The sequence below is a fragment of the Delphinus delphis genome, chromosome 8, assembly GCF_949987515.2.
Source record: "Delphinus delphis chromosome 8, mDelDel1.2, whole genome shotgun sequence".
Classification (NCBI taxonomy): domain Eukaryota; kingdom Metazoa; phylum Chordata; class Mammalia; order Artiodactyla; family Delphinidae; genus Delphinus; species Delphinus delphis.
The window spans coordinates 33,239,014-33,261,031 of record NC_082690.1 but is presented as its reverse complement, the minus strand read 5'-3'; the positions used below and the strand labels follow the sequence as shown (position 1 = coordinate 33,261,031).

Below are 22,018 nucleotides of genomic sequence, written 5' to 3'. Positions count from 1 at the left end.
ACTTCTATAGCTCTCAAAGCTATTATGAATGTTAACCTTTTTATTTATAACTAATATATGCTGGTATAGAGAGAAGCTTTTGGATCTGTATAGTTTCCTTTTGATTTTTAACTGGACACAGTTTCAATTTTACTGATAATTAAATTGACAAAATAATAAATTATTTGTATTTTTAAATGGGACCATTTATCCAGAGAAGTCCTCAGATTCTGAAAGAATGAATCTACAATGATGTCATGTAGACCTTGGGTATGATACTCCAATCTTTTATGCTTACTTCTAAGAGATGTGGGCATGGTGTTGGGATAATAGAGAGCAGAAAAGGAACCGTTGTCTTGATACCATAACTTCTCCCAAGGTTAAGGTCACTTCATTTCTGGAAGTCTGAAGCTTAGGATTATTAACCAAAATATAGCTTCTCGTTTGCAGTGTGGGTTAAGGCCTCTTAGTAGTTTCACACCTTCTCATAAGGCATCCTGGGGCCATTGTCTCTTACCCATTCAAAGTCAAATACATCTTATTCCCAAACCCAGAGAAATTAAAATTTCTTGCTTTTGTCTGGGTCTGTCATTCCCTTAACATCCCAACATTTATTCCCACTCTGCTTTTACCCTCAGTATCTCCGTAACCTTTATGGTAGGGTAAAAATGTGAAGCCCTTAGACCTTGCAGTACAATAAAGGAGATTCCCCTGTATAGGACCAAGAATTTCAAGGTCCAGAATCCACACATTAGACGTAGCTTGCTGAGTAGCAAAATTATTTCCTTAACTGTATATAAATTTGTTTCTAGTACTCGTATCACTGCAGGCAGTGAACCTACAGTTCTCTGCTCCTGCAACCTAGTAGACATCTTACTCCAATGTAAAGACACAGAACCTCAACTGTGCTTCTATGAGATGGACAGGAAGCCATGGGGAACCATGCTCAACCATTTGCAACTGTATCCCGTCTATAATCTGTACACGGTTTATTCACTGCTTGGTGAGGAGATCAAAGTGAAAGCAATCTTGAAAGGTGACCATGTCATTTTTGCTCATCCCTGAACTCAGATGAGGTTCTATGTTCTGATCAAACTAAGCCCTCTGCTGTACTCAGATAACTCACCGTGATCTCTATACCCTCATATGTATTTTTAATTCAGACCTCCTCCCACCTCACTTTTCAGTTACTTCTACCCACTGTATAGCCCTAACTCTGGACAAAGTACTTTTCCACTCAACACTAATTTTCTTAATTAACTGAATGTGGTCTAGCACATTCCTTGCTGTATTTTCCCATGGAAGCCTTACCACTCCAACTCCTTCCAACTTCCTAAAAAAAGCTTGCTCTTAGAGCCACCTCTAGACCAGTGATTCATTGTTCTTTCTCCTTCACTTAAAGCTCATACCATTCCTATTGCCTTAAAAAGAGTTAGGATATAAATGTGTTTTAGAATGCAACTGATCAGTATGCAAATGTACAGTAAGTTCATTACAAATAAGAATAAACTTATTAACCACAATAAAATAGGAAAACAAGAAGGACTTTATTTTTGCAGCAAACTCTTATTACCTGTAAAATATTATGGAATCACCTGGAAATAGTAAGGTTTTTAAACTATGTGAAGCTTATATATTAATCTGCACAAAATTATTCCTTGTAATTGTCTTCAACAGAAATTATCTGTAGATTATATATTTAGCCATTTCAAATAAATATAGAAATAAATATAACACTTTCTTTAATTTTCCTAATAATGCACTATGGTTTATATGTTTTAAAGAAAAGGGAAAATTTTTTAAAAGGACAACAGATTCCAGGTAGACAGGTTGCAATACACTCAAAACAAATTTTATTACACATTGTTAATATAATTAGTAGTAAAAACATACATTGAACCATGTTTTCCTTTATAAAACTCTACAAAATTAAAGATTTCTATTTAGACTCATAATACCTAGATGTCATCTATGGTTAAATTTTGGCTAATATGCTTGAAACACTCAGTAAAAAGAGAAACTATATAAAATTGTTTATATATTATTAAAAATAACTGTGGAACACTCATTACAATTTAAAATGAGATTACTTAAAATATGGATTGTAAATTCTTCTAATTTTCATTGAAACAGATTTAATCTTGACAGGTGAGTTGTTTTTGGTCCATGTGCCCCATCGAATTCCAGTTGCAAGCAATTTTCCAGGGAAGTAATGAATGCCATTCAGATTTGCGAGACCACACTGGTTGAACCACCAGCCGGTATTGTTACTGAGGTGGCTGCAGCTCTTCACAGGCTGACCATTGATGAAGCATACAGGGCGACATCCATCATTATCAACATCTGATGTGCTAAAAGGCATTGCATTTTGATTATCTTCTTTTCTGAAACCCCGGAATGCATCACCTAGGTAAAATAGATTTTTTTGATGATGAAATTGAAAAGCATTTTTTGTAATTTTAATCAACCTTTACCAACCCATTATGCAAAAGCATTACATCCCAGAACTAAGGTTTAAATTATATTTTAATAGGTGTTATATTAAAATCTCTCCTCCGGGTGCAATATGCCAAAATCTCGTAATAAATTCCTCAACATGATAGGCATGTTTAAGTAGATATTTGTTGGAACAAATTATGGTGGTCTGTGATGGCCTAGGAAAACTTTGCATATTATCAGTTAATAAATTGAAAACTATTAACTCGTTGCATAATTGTATGAAAGGACCAAACAGTAGCAGTATAAATTGAATGATAGTTTCCTTCGTATGCTTTAAAAACTAAATCCCATCCCTTACCCCTGGTAACCAGGGGTAATGTGCTCTCCATTTCTACAATTTTGTCATTCCAATTATTTCATATAAATAGGCTCAGAATATGTAAACATGAATAAGTGGACATTCAATATAAAATCACAAAATGGAAGCTTGGCTGTGTAGACAGAAGCAGATAATTTAGGTCAAAAATATGGTGTATAAACCTGTCATACTTTGGGGAAGAATAATATGGTAATTGGTAATTTAGGAAAAGAAAATAATTTACACACAAATTTTTATACCAGTACCATTTTGCATCACTTTAGATAGAGAGATATGGATGAAAGTGAAACCTCTACCTTTCAGGAACAAATTTATAACTGCAAAAGTTGTTTGATTTTATTTAGTGGCCACCAAGTTTACATTAAATGCCTAATGCCCTCAAGAAAAAAATCAGCTATACCACTGAGGTATGCCTTTTCTTCATGGCTCTCCATATGATATGCATACTAATTGGATAGTAGTTAAAACACCACCATATTTTAAAGACTTACATTGGACATTCTATGTATGGTATCCCTGATAGTCACAGTAATCTTCAAAGATTAAGTATCTTGGCCAAGGCAACCTGGCTAACTAAGTAGCAGGGGTAGAAGTCATGTTTGTTTGTTTCTTTTAAAACATATAAATAAAAGATTCTAATTAGTCCCATTGTACTTAGATTTCACTTATAGATAAAATTTGCTAAGATGTTTGAAACACTAAGTAAAAGTGAAGCTATGTAAAATCTTTGAAGAATTCAAAGCCCATGTTTGTTTCATTATGTTCCAAATGTTTGGCATCTTTTGAGATGTCTTTGAGGAACCTGGAGAACTTCACTAATGGTAGTGGCCTATCCTGTACCCCAGCCCTGTCTCTGACCATGCACTTCATAGGAACAAAATGCCAAAATTGCACATATTTGCAGGGAGAATATCATTTTCAATACCACATGGTGCAAAACCTTTCAGAAGTTCATGAGAAAGACAACACTTACGGAGCATTACCTAAATTATATGATCCCTCCACAGATACTCTCCCTGGTTAAGTTCAACCATCAGAAGGATCATACATTATATGAGCTCCTCACTGGATTATATTTAATAATTTACTCTAAAAATATAATGCATAGGTCTATTTTTAAAGAAATGGCCCATTAAAACTCACTGTTACGTTTTCTGTCCGAGTGTAATTAGAAAACATGACACTTTGTTTTCGCTAAGAACCCAGAGAAATGTCTCTCAAGTTTTAGAACCAGGGCAATGTGTCCTCATGGAACAACTGTGCTCCTCAAATGTTCAAATTTCATATTTCTATTTTTGTTCTGAGCTCAAAGTCAAATGTCTGGCTCACCTCTACCAAATACCTGATCATACTTAACTATACTGCTATCTTTACATTCTTTTGACATCTTTTTCTTTATCTTGATTATATTATGTGATCAACATTTGAAAGTTACTTAACAACTTTATTGGGAAAAGGCAGAATAAGGCATGACAAAATTTGAGGCTTCCAAAATGAAAAAATTCTTGCCATTATAAATTGTATCCTCTAATGAGATCCTAGTCATCTTCTAGAGAAATCCCACATAAACTTTTCCTAACATTGTATGTTCCATATTTAGATAGTTCGTTACTCTTTTAGAGATGAAGCCTCAAAAATTATATAACTCCTTAAAATTGCCTCTATATGTCAATATTTAAATTTCAGACTTTTACTTAATATCCTAAGTCTAAACCCCCTCAGATATCAGAGATTCCATCCATACCAGACAACCTCTCATGCCCAGTAATTTTCCTTCTTCTGTGCCTTGACTCAAGCTGCTCTGTTTGCCACCATTCATTTGCCAAAAGCCTATCCATTCCTCCAAGTACAGATCAGTGATTCTCAACTATAAGGATGCCAACATATCCATCTAGTGAATACAAATACCTGGGCCCAGACTTACTGAATCAGATTCTACATGAGTATGTACTTTCACAAAGCATCCCAGGTTGACTCTACCATTAATTCTTTATTGAAAACTACCCTTCTCTGGATGTAATCCATTGGAATCATTCTTTCTCTTTAGCCCCCAAAGCTCTGTCGGTATTCTGTGTTTTCAGTTTTATTTAATCTCCCTCTCTATATTGTGATCAGTTAAAGAACTGGAAACATAACTCATTCACTTTTGGATTTCTAACACTAAACATACCTAATGAACAAGTACAATGATGAGCAATGAACAGGAGAGCTGAATTTAGTATTAACTCAAGTTAAAAATATCAGCATCAAAATATGAATTTAATATCAAGTATTTTGAAGTTCTAAAAATTTAACTTATTTAGAAATGAGTAGATGTACCGAGATATAGCCAAAAAAAAGAAAAAACCTCACTAAACTAGTTGTTCTATCAACCTGGGTCCTTGCCCTTGCTCAGATGTGATGAGCTGGGACTCTTGGGCAAGTCACTTAATCTTTCAGGTTTCTTAACCTGCAGAGTGAGAAGAGTGAAGATCAGCTCTAACATTCTATGACTTCTAAACACCAGCCTCTCAGTACATGAAAATGTAAATAATGCCTTCCCAGCCTGCCCCACAGATTTGCTATCTAAATAATCAATTGTGATTACATATGGCAAAATTGTTTTAAAGTGTATAAAGCACTTCAAAATCACAAGGTGATGCAACCATCATAGCAGAGTTTCATAACTCAAGACTTAGCCAGTTTTCGCATTCCTAACCTATTCTGTTATCAGTTATGTGTCATATACCAAAAGAAATGCATTACTTTTATCTTCATCTAATATTGAGTCAGCTATATTTAAATCTTTTGGGTAAATTTAGGAATAAAAAACTTACCAGCATTTCCCGAATATCGTCCTAAGTGCATTTTAAAAAATCTTGTTTCATCCTCTAGCCAAAAATTATCATATGATGCATAAGCGAATGTGTCATCTTCAGATTCCAGTGCCACATACAGCATAAAACTGGTATTCTTCTGATTCACTATGTAAAAAATCTTTTTCAGCCCTAGCCAAAATTCACCTGTTTAAAAAAAATGCTTTTTTAAATATATTTTAATACAAGTTAGAATAACCCTTTGTTATTAAGTCTTTGGTTTTGCTTAGTGTTTCAATAACTCCAAGATGGCACACATAAATTATTTGAGAGACTAGATTGCCCTGGTTCAAATTATCAGTGTTTGCCTAATTTACCAAAACATATATATATGTGTATCTTCCCACTTCTACTTTACTAGACTTGGGATAACTAGTCTCTGTTTCATTTTTTTATCTCCCCAAATTAAATTCAAAAATGCATTTAAAGATCACATAAAAAGTCAAGTTTTACCTTAAGGCATGTCAACAAAAAATGAGTTCAAATATTATGACAGGTAACAAAATGATGTGTACCAGTAAATATAAGAGGTTTAGCCTCCAAATCAGCAACTCCTAAAGAACTATTTTCTGAAAATGCTCAGTAGAAATTATTTTTTCTGTCTTTGAGAATAATGTTTTGTGAACAAATATTTCTTTGTTGTAATGAAGCTCGTCAGTTACCTATGAATGAAGACATAATGTAGCAACACTGGAGCATACTCAGGTTAAGGGTCAATATTTTCAAGATGATTATAGATCCAAGATGGATTATTGAACTCCCTAATTCAGACTGCATTCTTCTTGCATGTTCTAGCCAATGACTTTCTACCTCCCTCTACCGACTGTGGCATAACCTAAATGTAGACACTCCTGCTCTGAAGTATATCCCTCTGCTTGAATCATGAAATTACTGAAGGAAGTAAGGTTCCAGTCAAAACAAACTTCAAGAGCTGGGAGACAATGTGACAGAATTCAAATCTTAAAACTATAGCTAAGATACTAAGTCACTCTCCAGGCCTTACAGGGGCATTTTAGCTACATACCCACTTAGAACTGAAAAGTATTCTGAAGAAATACTGGAAGAAAGGGAGTATAGGAAGTAAAAAATAAGTACAAGAAGGAAGGTGGGCCTGCTTAGTTTCTCACAGTCTGACACTACTATTTAAGTGTCCTTGCCATCTTTCCCCTCTACCCCAACCTCAGATTTAACTGAACAATACATTTTCCTTAATCCCAAGTTTATTTTTTTAAATAGGCCAAGTACAAAGCAGTCTGCTTATGTGAAGTATACCTTCCTGAAGACATTTTTTGTCAAAACTCAGATAATTTTCCCATGGAAATAAGCATTAAGTAAGGAAGATAACAACTTAGAGCCGGCAGATTTATGACAGCTCAATTCAGAAGGCAGCCCTTACTGGAAAATTGGAGGTAATGCTGAGAAAACACAAGTATTTCAAAGGCATTCCATAGCATGGGAGCTATTTGGCCTTACTTATGACATTTTATTACATTTCATGTCCCTTCTAACACCATTGGCATGCTGTAGGGTTTTTAGCAGTAGGACAAACACCACCACTTATTAAATCCTTGGATGACATTATTATGGGATGTTAAAGACTCTAAATTATAACAACAGTAACTTAAAATAATAGCATGAAAATGATCAAAGTCACCTGCAAATGTTCCAATTAATGTAAAATTCTGCAGGGTTCAGAAATACTGGTGCTTCTATTCACCAGCAAAAGTTGATGCTGCCATTTGGTAATAACGTGAACAGATTTTACAGTTCACCTGGGGTTTACATTTTTCAAGTTTTGAGCATAGTGATTTTTATTGACATTTACATAATTTGAATTCCTACAGCTATGGACCTCAATTCTCTATTTCATTTGCTTATGTAGACACAGCACAAATCTCAAGAATTTCAAGGTCCCTGCTCATTCAGGTTTTCATTCTACAAATAGTTATTGAGTATCTGCCAGAATTCTGCTGAGAGCATAGTCAATACTTAATAAATAACACAATTTAGAATTTTCACTCAAATCACATTTCAACTAAAAATAAAGATTTTCATATCTTAACTGAAGACCTATTTATTTTAAGTAATTTGGCATATAACCAGAGGGTAATTTGTCATATTTTTATATTCACAAGGATTTGCTATTTTTACTAACTATTTGACCAATAGAGACAGAGTCCATAGGCATATTATCAAAAAGAAGAAAAAAGAGGAGAAATAAATAAAATTTGACCTAAAAGGTCACCAAATCCATCCAGATAGTCACACCATAACCTTTGGAAGTCAATTATCCCATCGATCCTTTTCTGTATCACAGTCCATCCACCTCCTCTGTAATCCATGTCACACATTACCTAAAATAAACCCAGAAAAGACAAAAATAATATAATATTATTTTCATTCTTTTATATAAAACTCATACTTCACCCTTAAAGCCTAGAGAAAGAGAAGATACTTCCACTGAAAGCTTCAATGCAACTGTATGTCATTAATGTATTCAGATTTTTTAAAAATCTCTAGAAATAATACTGTTTATTATAAAACAAACCTAATTGTGGTCCCTGTATCAGTCATTTTTTTAACATATGTGTTTGTAGCATTTTAAGGTTACCCTCTTATTCCTCAACTCCATAAATATTTTTCAGTTGAGTAATAACTGTACCAATCTGATATGGCAGAGTGATGTATTTCTTTATAAATTAACTCTTCCTTTTAATTAAAACACTGATTTTTTAAAAGAACAGTGTTAAATGTGCCTGTCTTTGATTGCTTTTTTCCTCCAAAAGCCTGGAAGGCCTGTGTTCAGACTGGGATTTTCAGACAGAAAGGCATGATTTGTGCCCCATCTCAGCAGGCACTCATAGGTGCATCTGTGGTGCTCTGTTAAATGCCTCTAAGAGGACAACTGTAGGGGACCCATAGAAGTGACACAGCGAGAAAATCAGACCAATCCTCCCCATCAGAAACTTCCCACACACAGACAGAAAAAGGCCGTGTGGAGGAAGTTAGGGAACCAACACTTTCCCACAAAAGAGGTAATTATGCATCCCACTCTTCACAAAATTAGAAGCCTTCCCTTTTCACATCTGTTCAGGTCCATTTTTGAATCTGTAGGTGAAGTAATTTAGGTAATTTAAAATTATTTCCCACTTAATTCCCAATTTTTGACATCCTGTCAATAGATGTCAAAAAATAACGTTAGTAACTCTGAGACGAGAAACTGGTTTAGAAAAAATATTTTAATATTTTAATAAAGACTATCAATAAGGTATGATATTGGTATTATAAATTTCTTATGCACAAAAAAGTAACCAGAAAATTATATATATATAATGTTTATATATTATATATACTGTATGTAATATAGTAATATTATAATACTAATTTTAATAACACAATTTCTAGTAGAAATTTCTTCTAGAAATCATGGTATAGAACTACTAAGGATAAATATGAGTAATATATTTTATTTGATTTAAGAAATGGATCAGCTTCTCAATCTGTCTCGCAATTCAGTGAAAGGATTTTTTAATTATTAATTTTTTATACAATCACAAAAAATCACTTATCATCCAAAGAAAGTATAACCAAGTGTAGGAAGAGAAACTGAAGTATTTTTAGCAAGCCCCAAGGCAAAGCACACAATTATTTTTTAATATCCATAAGCTAATTCAAGCAAGTATTTATTTTGCATAGTTCTGTCTACTGTAAGGATAATATAAGATCTTGCACCAAATGGATTTGCTTTAAAGAGTGTAACCATGAACACTCAAATAGAAAAGTGAAAGACCCTCTAGTTCCTTTATTGGTTTGTGGTTTGGGCAAAGAATTCCAGAAAACAAAACTTTTGAAACTGGAACTTACACTGATTTATTTTTAAATTGTTAAGAAAAAATAAAATATTAAAACAATTAAAATTCTAATATTATTTAAATAAATTAGATGTCTATCCTATTCCATATAATAAGGGAAAACTTTACCTCAAATGGGTAACTAGATCCTTCTGGGTGGATTATATACAAACCACTTGGTGTTTTAGTGACAGAGCCAATGGTATCTTTAATATCAGTACAATCTAAACCTAGAAAAGTAAAATTAGTTATTTAGGATATTTCCACATATACATTTAAGACAATCATTTTATAAAAGAGAATTGACAGTGCTATCTGAAATTGTTATTATTAAAATGTTCAGTAATGATGATGATTTTAACTTTTTGAAAATGAAAAATTATCTCAACTTTAGAAATAAGAAGAAACTAGATAGATAGGTGGAGGAACTGGGATTGAATAAGTTATGCTGCAATAAACCTTCACTAATAACTAACTCACTGTTATTGATTAGTATTCCATTTGGTATCAACATTTATTTAATATATTTTATGATTATGCATTCTCTTGTCCAATAAATTATGCCCTTTAAGAAACCTAGGCTTACTTTGGGAACATAATATGTAACAGAAATCTGTGTGAATGAGGAGGAGAAAATCCAAAGGAATAAGTAGATTAATTACTATTGACACATCCTTTCTCCACTATTTGAAATTTCAGAGATTCTGGTGTTTTGGGGCCCACCATTACAAACAGGCAAAGGGAGAGGAGGGGGGAAATCACTTTCTTCACCAGAGAAAATGATGCTGAGGCTAGAGCCTGCTCTGTTGACAATAGCTAGAACTGTAGCAGTGTATAATCACCTTCTCTTAAGCACTCCCCTTTCTAGGGGATTGTAAATATATTATGTAGATATGATATTATAGTTTACACTTTGTGTTATCTTTTATGTAGATATGTAGATATGTATGTAGATATGATGTTATAGATTACTTTACTTTGTGTTATCTTTTATAAATGTGATAAAACAAATTCAACCCTTACAGCATCAGTTACCAAGAGAAAAAACACATGAAAGCCTGATACTTCAGAGCCAGAAGCTTGGGTAAGATTCCTAGTATACTATTTACTAGCCAGAACCATTAACTAAGTTACTTAACTACTTTTCTTCATGTGCAATATTGTTATAATAATAATACTATCTACTTCATAGTGTTATTCTGACGATATACATAGTAAGACATTATATCAATATAAAGCACTTAGCACAGTGCCTAGCGCACAGTATTTTGTTGCCTTCTTCTGAATTGCTAAGAGACATTTTCATAATAACTTTATGCTCAGAGATATGATAATAGAAGTTTACAATGAAGGACTAATCTGAGTTGGAATATCTGCTTTGCCATCACCATCCAAATAAATATGAACAGGTTATTCAGATGTTTCTGGGCTCCATATTCCTTATCTGATGATGAAGATCATCATAGCGAATGCTTATACTGTCTTACTATGCATCAAGCAATATTTTAGGAGCTTTTGGTGTATTTATTCATTTAATTCTCATAAGAACCATATGAGGTAGGTACTATCAGTTTACTGATGAGGAAACTGATATCAAGGAAACAGTGGATGAGGGATTTGAAGACAGGTGATCTGACACCAGAGTCCATGCTCATAACCACCATGTTACACTACCTACCTACACTACTCACTTATGGGAAATAAATGAGATATAATAGAACAACAAAAAATAACATGTGAAAGTGCCTGTCATAGTACCTGACACATAGGTGATTCTCAGTAACAGTTTATTTCCTTCTCTTTGTAAGGAAAAAAGAAAGATCATTCACTAGGCTGTCAATAAATATTTACTTGCTTGGAACTTTTTGTTATTAATTCACAACTGTAAGATATATAGGGCACTTTTCTTAGAAACCCATGACTTTAGGAATTACTATATATTGTTTTAGTATAAACAGTGCTAAATTCCACTTTCTTTTGTCTTAAGTTTCTTTTTCTTTTCAATTTTGTGTCCCAATTTGAAACATCTCAAACATGTGAAAAATAGTTTTTACAGGTGGGAGGAATTCTGAGACCTTCTTTTCTTCTAGCTGAAGGTTGATTATTAATATTAAAATGCAAAAGGAGAGCCTGAATTCAGTTACATAAAACTATGCTATTTTCAACAGATTCAGAATATCTGTATACAGCCATAGCTTTCAAATGGTCAGAAAAGCTTCCCAATTCAGGAAAGTACACATTGTCTGGGTTGAAATTTGGCAGGTATTACTCCTCCAGTCTGTTAAATGATAATGAGCTGTATTTTTTAAACAAAAGTTCTAAATGCTCCAACCTGTCCAGGAAATTTTTAAGCAATAAAAGACAAGTATGAAAAGGGTGAAATACCAAAGTTCTCACCATGTGACTGAACTGGTCTGTGAGGAAAAGTATCCAGCTGTTTTCTAAAAACTTCCGTAGTCAAAATGAGAACTCGATTCATGAGCTCATTAACCTAAACACACATGCATACATTTAAGCAAATTTATATTTGAACAAAACTCTCTTAGCTGAATTTTATAAGTGATATCTCTAAGCCTCTTATAAATCCAGCTTTGAAATATATATATAATGTCCATTTTTCTTTTGAATTCCTTACTACTCTAAGCAGTAAAGAAAGGCATTACTAAATAGCAGTCATTAAATTGAGTACTGTTTTCCTCCTACACGTTGCTTTCATCTGCCCAGTTCTGCATTTGACTGCTCTTGCAGATCTGTTCTTTGTATCTTGCCTGCTCCTTTGCTGTAGTTTCTTATCTGATCTCCCTGTCTCCTCCCTCTGCTCTTCCTCAAGTCATCCTCCTCACTAGCTGTCAATCTAATCATCCTCACTAGCTGTCAATCTAATCATTGCATTTCCCTCCTTGGTGTGGCATGAGTTAGCTCCTATTTCTTTAAGTCAGTTTTCCTTATACACCTCAACCTCACCAGCCACTCCACCCCTGCACCACTTCAAGCAGTTCCCCAGAATGGAAGGTCCTACTCTTCTTACCCCACATTTGTGACCTTTGAAGCATTTATCCATCTTTCATGATTCAGTTCATAATCTCTGTCATCTGGGAACACTTCTCATAGCTCAGATATTGAATTTCTTTGGTGCGTCTTTCTGACAGCAGTCACAACATTTTCAATACATTTTTCTGCTCTCTTAGACTGTATAAGCTTTAAGTGAAGATCTTTTTTTGTTGTTATTGCTTTCTGTTTGCCTGAGGCTTACTATGGTGCCTCTAACATAGTAGGCACTAAATAGATGTATGGACTTTAATGCATTAAAAAATTAAACAATTATACCTCTAGCTAAGTATATCAATGTACACATACAATAACAACACAATTCTAAAAAATCCATACCTGATTAGATAAATAATCCAAGGAAGCTTGCTGCTCATCCATCATATTTCTTAGTAGTTTTTTGGTACTTCGTGTATAAGAAACAATAGAATTTTGCAAATTTCCTTAAATCATAACAAAATGTGTTTGCTAAATATTATTTTGTTATAGAAAACAATTACAGTGAAAAATAATTTCAAAATGATTTTGGATAAATATGTAACAATAAAGCTCAATCTAATACATAGAATTGCATATTCTAGTCAGTACTTTTTTAACTCAGGATTATCCAAGAAAACAATTATTTCAATACCTCACAATGAAAGTATGCTTCCTAATAATTTAGATTACCCCCAAATAAGTTAATCTGATATAAATGCGAGACAACATTCTGAATATCAATTCTCACTTTATAAGATGAGAGGTACAGAAGCAGGAGGTCCAAGACTCATCAATTCTTACTACATAAGAAAGTAAAAGGCAATAATTCCATATCATGTAAGTTAATTTTAAACGTAAATCTTTCTTTAAATTTTTTCTATTAATGATACATTTTTATATAAACAAATTACAAACACACATACATATATACTCATAATAAATCTTAGTCAAAAGTTTTAGCTGGTTGGTTTCTGGTTAAACTTTTACTATGTATTTTTGTTTTTATTTTAAAACAATCTTACTTATAGAATAGTTTCAAGAACAGTATGAAGAACTTTTTCTTAATTCTTTTGAGCATGCCATCATGATGCCCCTGGATACTTCAGTGTGTTTTTCTTACACCAAAGACATTCTCCCCAACACAGCCATAAAAATCAGGAAATAAACATTGACTACCATGCACTTCTCAGATTTTATCCAAGTTTATTCAGTTATACTGATGATGTCCTTTACAACAAAAGGAGTCACACATTATGGCATACATTATTCTTTTAAAAATTATTTATTTCTATGTTCCTTTTACTCTAGCAGTAGAATCACATTAATAATTCATGATATTTTAAAATCTACCTCACCCAGCTTCATCTCTCATTTTTACTTTCAGTCTCTCACTTTCTATTAGATACTCCCTGGATTTAGACATCTGTCTTAATGGATCTAAAGCCACACTCATAGGTTTGAGAAGCCTGAGATACCTGTGTTACACATAGAATTAAACACAATAAAGTGAGCTTTTTATACTTTCTGACCTAGGAGTTACAGTCCTATAAGAACTGGATCACAACCTCCTCCCTTTCTGATCCCCTGTCTCATTTCACCGCCTATGTACATATAAATAGATCATGAAAATTACTGCACTATTACTAGTTTTAAACAAAAATGGAGATTTAAAAACTTTTTATTTTTTATGCTTTGCTACATAAATTCGCTGTGAATTTGTATTATATCTATTGTAGCATTTACTCAATATTAGTGAATTCCTTCTCAAAACTCAGGTGAAATTTGCCATTTGTTCAGACGGAAGTAAGAAAATAGTGCTAGGCGAATTGATACCATCAGTGCGTTGCGGCTCGCCCCTTCCCTCTGTGGCTAGTTGGTGTCACTGGGCCATATTATACAAAAGAAGGATTTGTTCATTTACCAAACACTTACGAAGCACCTACTATGTGCCAAACACATAAAACTCCTGGCCTAGGATGATCAGGATATATATAAAATGACCCACACAAATGCTAATGTATATTTTTCCATCTCTACCCTAGAAATAATAAATCATATCCCTGTATAATTGTGGGTGGGGGTTTGTTTTGTTTTGTTTGTGGTACGCGGGCCTCTCACGGTTGTGGCCTGTCCCGTTGCGGAGCACAGGCTCCGGACGCACAGGCCCAGCAGCCATGGCTCACGGGCCCAGCCACTCCGCGGCATGTGGGATCTTCCCGGACCGGGGCACGAACCCGTGTGCCCTGCATCGGCAGGCGGACTCTCAACCACTGCGCCACCAGGGAAGCCCAATTGTGGTTATTTTTAATACTTACTACACATGAAATGTTTTTCTTCTCGTGTAATTTTAGTTTTAACATCACATGATTCCTCACAATCTTCTTTATAAACAGTAGCATTACTTTTACTTTCACCTTTTGCATTAGATTCATCTTCTACAATGTTAACTACTGGAGAATCCTTTATATTAAAAAAATAGAAATAAGAAAAAATATATGAAATATGTTATATTACCTAATATGTCATAAATAAGAAGAGTGTAGAAAAAAAGATGAGATTTCAGGACATATACAAGGATGATCATTAGAAAAAAACATAATTAACTGGTTAGTTCAAACTTCCACAAATAAACCTTATGGGTAAATTCTAGGTATGAACAATAAATGTATGTTAATTCATTATTTTTGCTCTCTGTTTTTCTTCTCCAATTCTAAAAGGAATCATTTAGGGTCTACGTTCTAGTGTGGTGGCTCTATGGCCTTGACCTTTAACTTTTACACAATTCCATGTGCGATATAGTTCTGACCATCCCTCTTCCAGAAATTGTGCAATTTGAAGTTCTTTGAATGGGTACTAAGAAGGTTCCCTGAGATGCCTACAACATTTCTATGCCAAAAACACTTTCTGCCACTAGTTATTAGGACTCGTGGTTTGGGGAAAATGTGCAGGAGAATTGTCGCTCTTGTATAAGCTAAAGTATTTACAGATTTGAAAGGTAAAGTATGCATAGATTTAAAAGGTACCGCTGAATATTTAAAAAGGATACCCAACAAGGACCTACTGTATAGCACAGAGAACTCTGTTCAATGTTATGTGGCAGACTGGATGGGAGGGGAGTCTGAGGGAGAATGGATACGTGTATATGTATGGCTGAGTCACTTTGCTGTGCAACTGAAACTATCACAATATTGTTAATCGGCTATACTCCAATATAAAATAAAAAGTTAAAAAATTTTTTTTAAAAAGGTAGCAGTGATAACAGAAAAAAAGCACGGAATTTTGCTTTGCAAAATCAACAACAGATATCATTTTAAAAAGCCAGCAACCTTATATATAGAATGGATAAACAACAAGGTCCTACTGTGTAGCACAGGGAACTATATTCAATATCCTGTAATAAACCATAATGGAAAAGAATATGAAAAAAGATATATATATATTCAGTTACATATGTATAACTGAATAACTTTGCTATACAGCAGAAATTAACACAACATTGTAAATCAACTACACTTCAATAAAATAAATTTAAAAAAAATTAAATTTAACTTAAAATAAAAAGCCAACAACCAACTACAAACCTGTGATTGCTAGTGGGGAGAAGGAAGGAGAAAGGTGCAAGATGGGGTAGGAGATTAAAAAGTACTAACTACTATTCAAAAAGAAAAAAGAAAGAAAGCCAATTACAGATGTCATTCCAAAGGTATCTATTCTTGTTGGCACACTACTGGTTTTTTTAATGTTGAAACATCCTTTGGTATAAGTTATGTGATTTAGAATAACTCTGTAATTTAAAGAAAATAATAGCAAGCTTTGTCCTCTTTGACCTGGATATTGAGAGAAAGGTAAAGAGCTAATCACAATATAAAAGATATTTGCCCAAAAAGATGCTTACATTTTGTTACATAGATCTACTTTTAACTTTTTGCTCTTTCCCCTAAACTCCTATAATAATTGACATAGTAGATGTTTTCAAAAACTTAGGTTACAACTATATTTTTTAGATCTAAATAAGATTCTTAAATTTTTAGTATAGAGAATTGTTATTAATATTTCTGTAGCTTTTTTAGAATTTATTCTTGCTTCAGCTTTGGAATTTAGTATTGATACAGTGGTAAATACATTTTATAACATTTAAAAATTATAAGCCAACATTTATATGTATAGAGATTCAAATCACAATCTACTCATAGTATTGCATACACTATCTTAGCTATCAATCACTCTGACATTGTTTTGAATAAAATTTTCTAATTCTAAATTTTAACATTTCCTAGGTAACCAGTCACAAGACTATATTTGAAGTATGAAAGTTTCTAGAATAGTTTTTTTTAAGCAAAGTGAATTTTTTTACTACCTACCAGATATTTCATTATTAAAGTTAACTGGAAAGTTGTTGGCTAGTTTTTAACCAAGGCCTGCAATTTCTTTAACAATTTTTCACAAGAAATGTATTAAGAGTCAATCTTCAGTTTATGGTTTCCTAAGTTTAAAAGTCATATTATTTAAGCATAAGTCTCAGCATTTCTAAATAAACACTTTAATTTTCCCATAAATTATATTGAGTACTGTAATTAATCTTTTCAAACATCTAATATATATCTTGAAAACTATATAATCATGCTTTCCTAGATGAAATAATATTGCTGAAATTCTTACCGTAGAATGATGAACACAGTTACATTGTATAACTTCTCCACAAGTAAAAATACATAGATTTAAAAACAAGAGTGAAGCTTGGAAAAGATAAATCATATTTTTCTTGGTTGGAGAAATGAAAATTTTCTTCAAATATCAGTCAGCTCTGTGTGGAAAGAACTCTAGTACACAGAGTCTTCAGTCAAAAATTTCTGGAAGGTGTACAACAAAAACAGAAGCCAGTACTTACTAGTTTCCATGCCCTCATTTGAAACACCCTTCATATGAGAAACAAGGTAGCCTCTAGAGATCCAGTCATTTTAAGTTATACAAACCTTTTTTATCACTACATGCCTGCCTTGTAAATCCACACTTTTGGAATACAGGCAGTAGCCAGCCAGCTAGGTAGCTAAATCAAGTAAGCAAGCAAGAATTTATAGCATCATCTAATTTTTATGTCAGATTATATTTTTTTTGCCCTTAGGAAAAAATGCCTTTGATACGGTATAACTCTATAATTGCGAACCAGTTTGCATAAAAATAGTAAGAAAGTAGAAATGAGTGATGTAGAGGGAAGAATATTACATTGGAACTATTTCTACAAAATACTAAGTAGAAATTTAATCAGTGTGGACACCCAGAGCAGATAATTCAGACTTAAAATATGTTTGCAACTGAATTTAGCTATCAGTGATGGTCACATTAACCACATAATGCCAAATTTCTAGGACTCTAATTGATTTATATGTTTTACATCAATAGTGTCAAAACTTCAAAAATTGTGACTATAAGGGGACTATTGTTATTGAAAATTACCACTCTCTGAAAGTTGATAGATCAATGTCTGTGATGAATTTTCAAATTCTCCATGATAGTGGCTCCTGTTTTTCACCACTTAAGCATGCCTAAGTCTTCACTATCCTAAAATTAAGATTTTCCTGAGTCTTGCTTCCTATTCAAGGTATTATTTTATCCATTTCCTTTCCTAGCCCAAGAACAACAGGGCAGAGATCATAGTTTTTATGGTACTTGCATAGTGATTGGTATGGTATAGGCACTAGGATATCAATTAATGAAGTAATATCTTAAACAAATTATCTATTTTCTGACTTTACATCCTCACGCACTATTTAAATGCAAACACTCTTATCTCTTATTCTACTGAAAATTTCTCAGTTTCTCCAGTGAGGCAGCTTGGAGGGGGGGGGTTGGGAGTGCTGGCTCTGGTACCAGAATGCCTGGGTGAATCTTGACTCACCACTCCCTTGCTCTGGAAACTTGGGCAAAATTACCTAATATCACTATAGCTTACTTTCTTTGTAGAATGAGGATTGTTGTGTGGATTCAGTTATTTAATATATGTAAGCACTTAGCACAGTGCAAGAGACACAACAAGTACTCAAGTGTTAGGTGGTATAATTATTTTTTTTTTATTATTATCATCATTATTATTTGACTTGCTCTAAAATACAGTTCTAACATTGCTGGCAATATTGATGACCTTTAAAATCTATATTAGAACTAGACGAGTATGTATCTTTAATCTTAAATTTCTAGTTGACGTCTCATAAAATTGAAAAGAAGATGGCAGAACTTTAGCAATTTTAAATCAATCAGACATGAATATACTTTATTCTTTCACAGCATGCCCAGAGACAAATTCAGGAAATTCTTACTTGAGCAAGAAAATACTTCAGCAGAAAAAGTAATAGCCTCAGCAAGAAAATACTTCAGCAGAAGAAAAAATAGCCTCAGCCAAGATGAAAGTGAAAGCTCAAGAAATTGTCCATCACATGCTGCCTCACATAATTCACAATGTTATTTATAATGGTATCCAAATTAGATAAATTACGTGAACATGTTTTGTAACCATAAATTGGTTATTATATTTTCTTTTGTAAACAAAACATCATTAACAATTTCTGAAACCATGTTAATGAAGTTGGGTGTCTAATAGGCATCTCACATTTAACATATTTGAAACCTAAATCTTATTCTTTCTCCCACCCTCAACCTACTCCTCCCCATTTTAGGAAATGGCAATACCCTTTAGGCAGTTGGTTCCAGCTCCAAATCTGAGAGTCACATTTGACTCTTTTTTAAAAAATTCCACTCACTTGCCACAACCATGCACCAACACATCTTACTGGCTCAAGTTTAAAATCTGGAAGACTTCTTGCCACCTCTATTACTACCATCCTAGTCCAAGCCGCCATAATCTCTCACCCAGCCTACCATTACAACATTCAATCTAGTCTCGTTTCTAGCCTTATCGACTGTAGCCTAGTTTCTCCATAGCCACTAGAGTGATCCTTTTGAAAGATTAAATTAGATCTTACTCTCCTACTCAAAAGTCTCCAATGGCTTTCCCTCCACTGGAAGCTGGATTTTATATTAATCCCTTGTATACTACATAAGTCTCCACTGCACTAGAAGGATATCCCCCATGCACTGTTCCAATTTCAAGTCCTAGCACACTTCCCCTACCCCACTCTTTTCTAGATACAGTGATCTTCTTGCTGTTCCTTGAACATATCAAATAAAATTCTGCCCTCAGAGCCTTTTGTATTTAAAGTATCCACTGCTTCTAGATAATATTCTTCACCCAAATATTTGAGTGGCAATCTTCTTTCTTCATTCAGACCTCTGCCCTAATTTCCCTCCTTGGAGGCCTTCCCTGAGCACCGTATCTAAAATAGAACTGACATCAGTCTCTATCCCTCTATACTACTCCATTTTTCCTCATAGCACTTTTCACTACCTCATATATTCTAGTAGGAAAGAAAAATAAATGTAAGCTTAATGAGCATAGGGACTTTGAAGTTTTGCTCACTACTGTATCCCAGCACCTAGAAAGTGCTTGGCACATAGTAGGTGCTCAATATTTATTTCCTTCATAAAAAAATGAATTATTTTATGGTTTTTGAAGTGTGAAAAGTTAACCATTATATTTAATTCATATGTCTCTTTTAACAAAATAGAGAGACTTTAATGTAATACTCTTTTTTATTGCTTAAATCATACTCATCTTTCCTGCCAAGAGAAAAAACTTATAAATGTCTCAAATTATCTTTCTATTATCCAAATATCTAAGCTTAAAGCCTTTTTTTTTAGAATCAATACAACTTAATAAAGGACTGTACAACTTAAATAAAACATGAAAAACCTGCTTAAAATTTTGAAGAAAGAAATAAATAATTTAAAGGTGAAAAAATAGATCTGTAATTTTTAAAAAAGTTGGTAACATTGTGTTTAAATTTTCTTTTTTCTTGGGTATCATTGTAAAGCAACATTTGAATGAAGAATGATTATAAGAGTAAACATCTGTAAGCAACTAAGAAACCAAGTTATGCTTCTTAATGCTAATACACCATGTGACAAAGCAATAAGGTGCCTATGAGTGATGAGATATCAAACTAATAATATAGAAAACACTAGACTTTCAGGAAGGCTAACCATGCCCAAATACTTCAAACAGTAAGCACAACCTTCTCATTTTTATTTGCACTTTACACTGCCCTACTTTGCTTACTCTCTCTCAAATTGGCCCTGGAGAAACAGACTTGTGATGATAGCAGTGGGAATAGAATCAACTTAAATTCCTGTGACTAGGCCAGTTAAAAATTTGCAAAGATAGCTAATCGTCCCAGTATACACATTTAGCCTTTCTTTGTGAAGATCATCTATTCTACCCTCTTGGCATGGTCCTGAAGGGGGCTTATGTGTTTTGTGTTTTAACTCAAAACTGGATTCGTTGTGGCACTTTTGAATCTCAGTCACCAGAACACATTCCAATTTGAGTCATTGTATCTAACTTTGCAAAAACTCTGTTTTAAATAGCTTCAACTGGAAAAGTTTATTATTTGAACTCTAAAAATGAACAAATTGATTCACAAAGACAGAGGCATTTGAATGGTGAGCGAGTGATTTTTATTCTGTTTGTACATTCTGCTTCCAATCTGGGAGTTTTTTCCACACAAAAAGAAAGAAAGAAAGAAAGAAAAAAAAAAACCTGGCTGAAATACAGTCAGAATTTATATGTACTTTTAAAATGAACTCCAACAAGGAGTTTCAGCCTTTTTTCAAATTTTTACTTGCAAAACCACTAAACCTGGTGGCTAAAATATCCAATTTTCCATAAGAGCTTGAAACAATTTCAATATGATGACCTCTTTTGGCATATCTTCCCAGGAGATTACTGAATTAAATCTGCACTACTTTCCTGGCCGCCGATGATCTATTTCCAGAATCTGGCAGCAAGGCTGGCACCATTAAAAGCCTTGAAATGCGACGTTATAAGTAGGGAAATGGCAAGGAGGACGACTTGCAGACGGAATGGCAGAAGCGTCAGGGAGTGGGTGAGAGAATGTAGAGAAAGGAAATTTCCACTCCACAAAGCCTTTTAAAAGAGATGGTGTTTGGGGATAGTGATGCTCTAGAAAGACACAACTCAAACCCCACAGCAGGACTCCGTAGTTAAACAACAAATCCTACCCTGAATTATCCCCGAGGCAATCATTTCAGAATCCCCACGATGGCGTTTGCCTGTATCTGAAGATTCTGCATCTCACTGTCTTTCATCACTCTCAATACCCTCACGAAAACATCATCATAAAAAGGGAGGTAGAACGGAGTCAGGCTCCGAGGAACAAGTCAGCTCCGCATTCCTGCGAAGACTTGCGTCCCTGAGGATGCTAGGCTTCCAGGCCGCCGCCCGCAGTCCGCTCAGACGGATGGGGGGAGTAGGCGGCAGTCCGCTCCTCCTATTGGCTGCCCCTGGAGCCCCGCCCCCACACACTGGTAGCCGTCGCGAAGGACGCGGTGTCGGTTGGCTGTCAACATGGCGGAGG

At 34.0% G+C, this 22,018-nt stretch overlaps 1 protein-coding gene across 1 annotated transcript; it reads right to left on the bottom strand.

Annotated features, from left to right (window-relative positions):
* Nucleotides 1-1,582: 1,582 nt before the first annotated feature.
* On the bottom strand, nucleotides 1,583-17,311 carry ANGPTL5 (angiopoietin like 5). The gene is made up of 8 exons (XM_060017217.1): nucleotides 17,190-17,311; nucleotides 14,846-14,990; nucleotides 12,891-12,994; nucleotides 11,901-11,994; nucleotides 9,633-9,733; nucleotides 7,886-8,006; nucleotides 5,614-5,799; nucleotides 1,583-2,385 (listed from the first exon to the last, which is right to left on the bottom strand). Exons 1-8 carry the CDS (start codon nucleotides 17,283-17,285, stop codon nucleotides 2,066-2,068), a joined length of 1,167 nt encoding a protein of 388 aa, XP_059873200.1. The 5' UTR covers nucleotides 17,286-17,311; the 3' UTR covers nucleotides 1,583-2,065.
* Nucleotides 17,312-22,018: the final 4,707 nt, after the last annotated feature.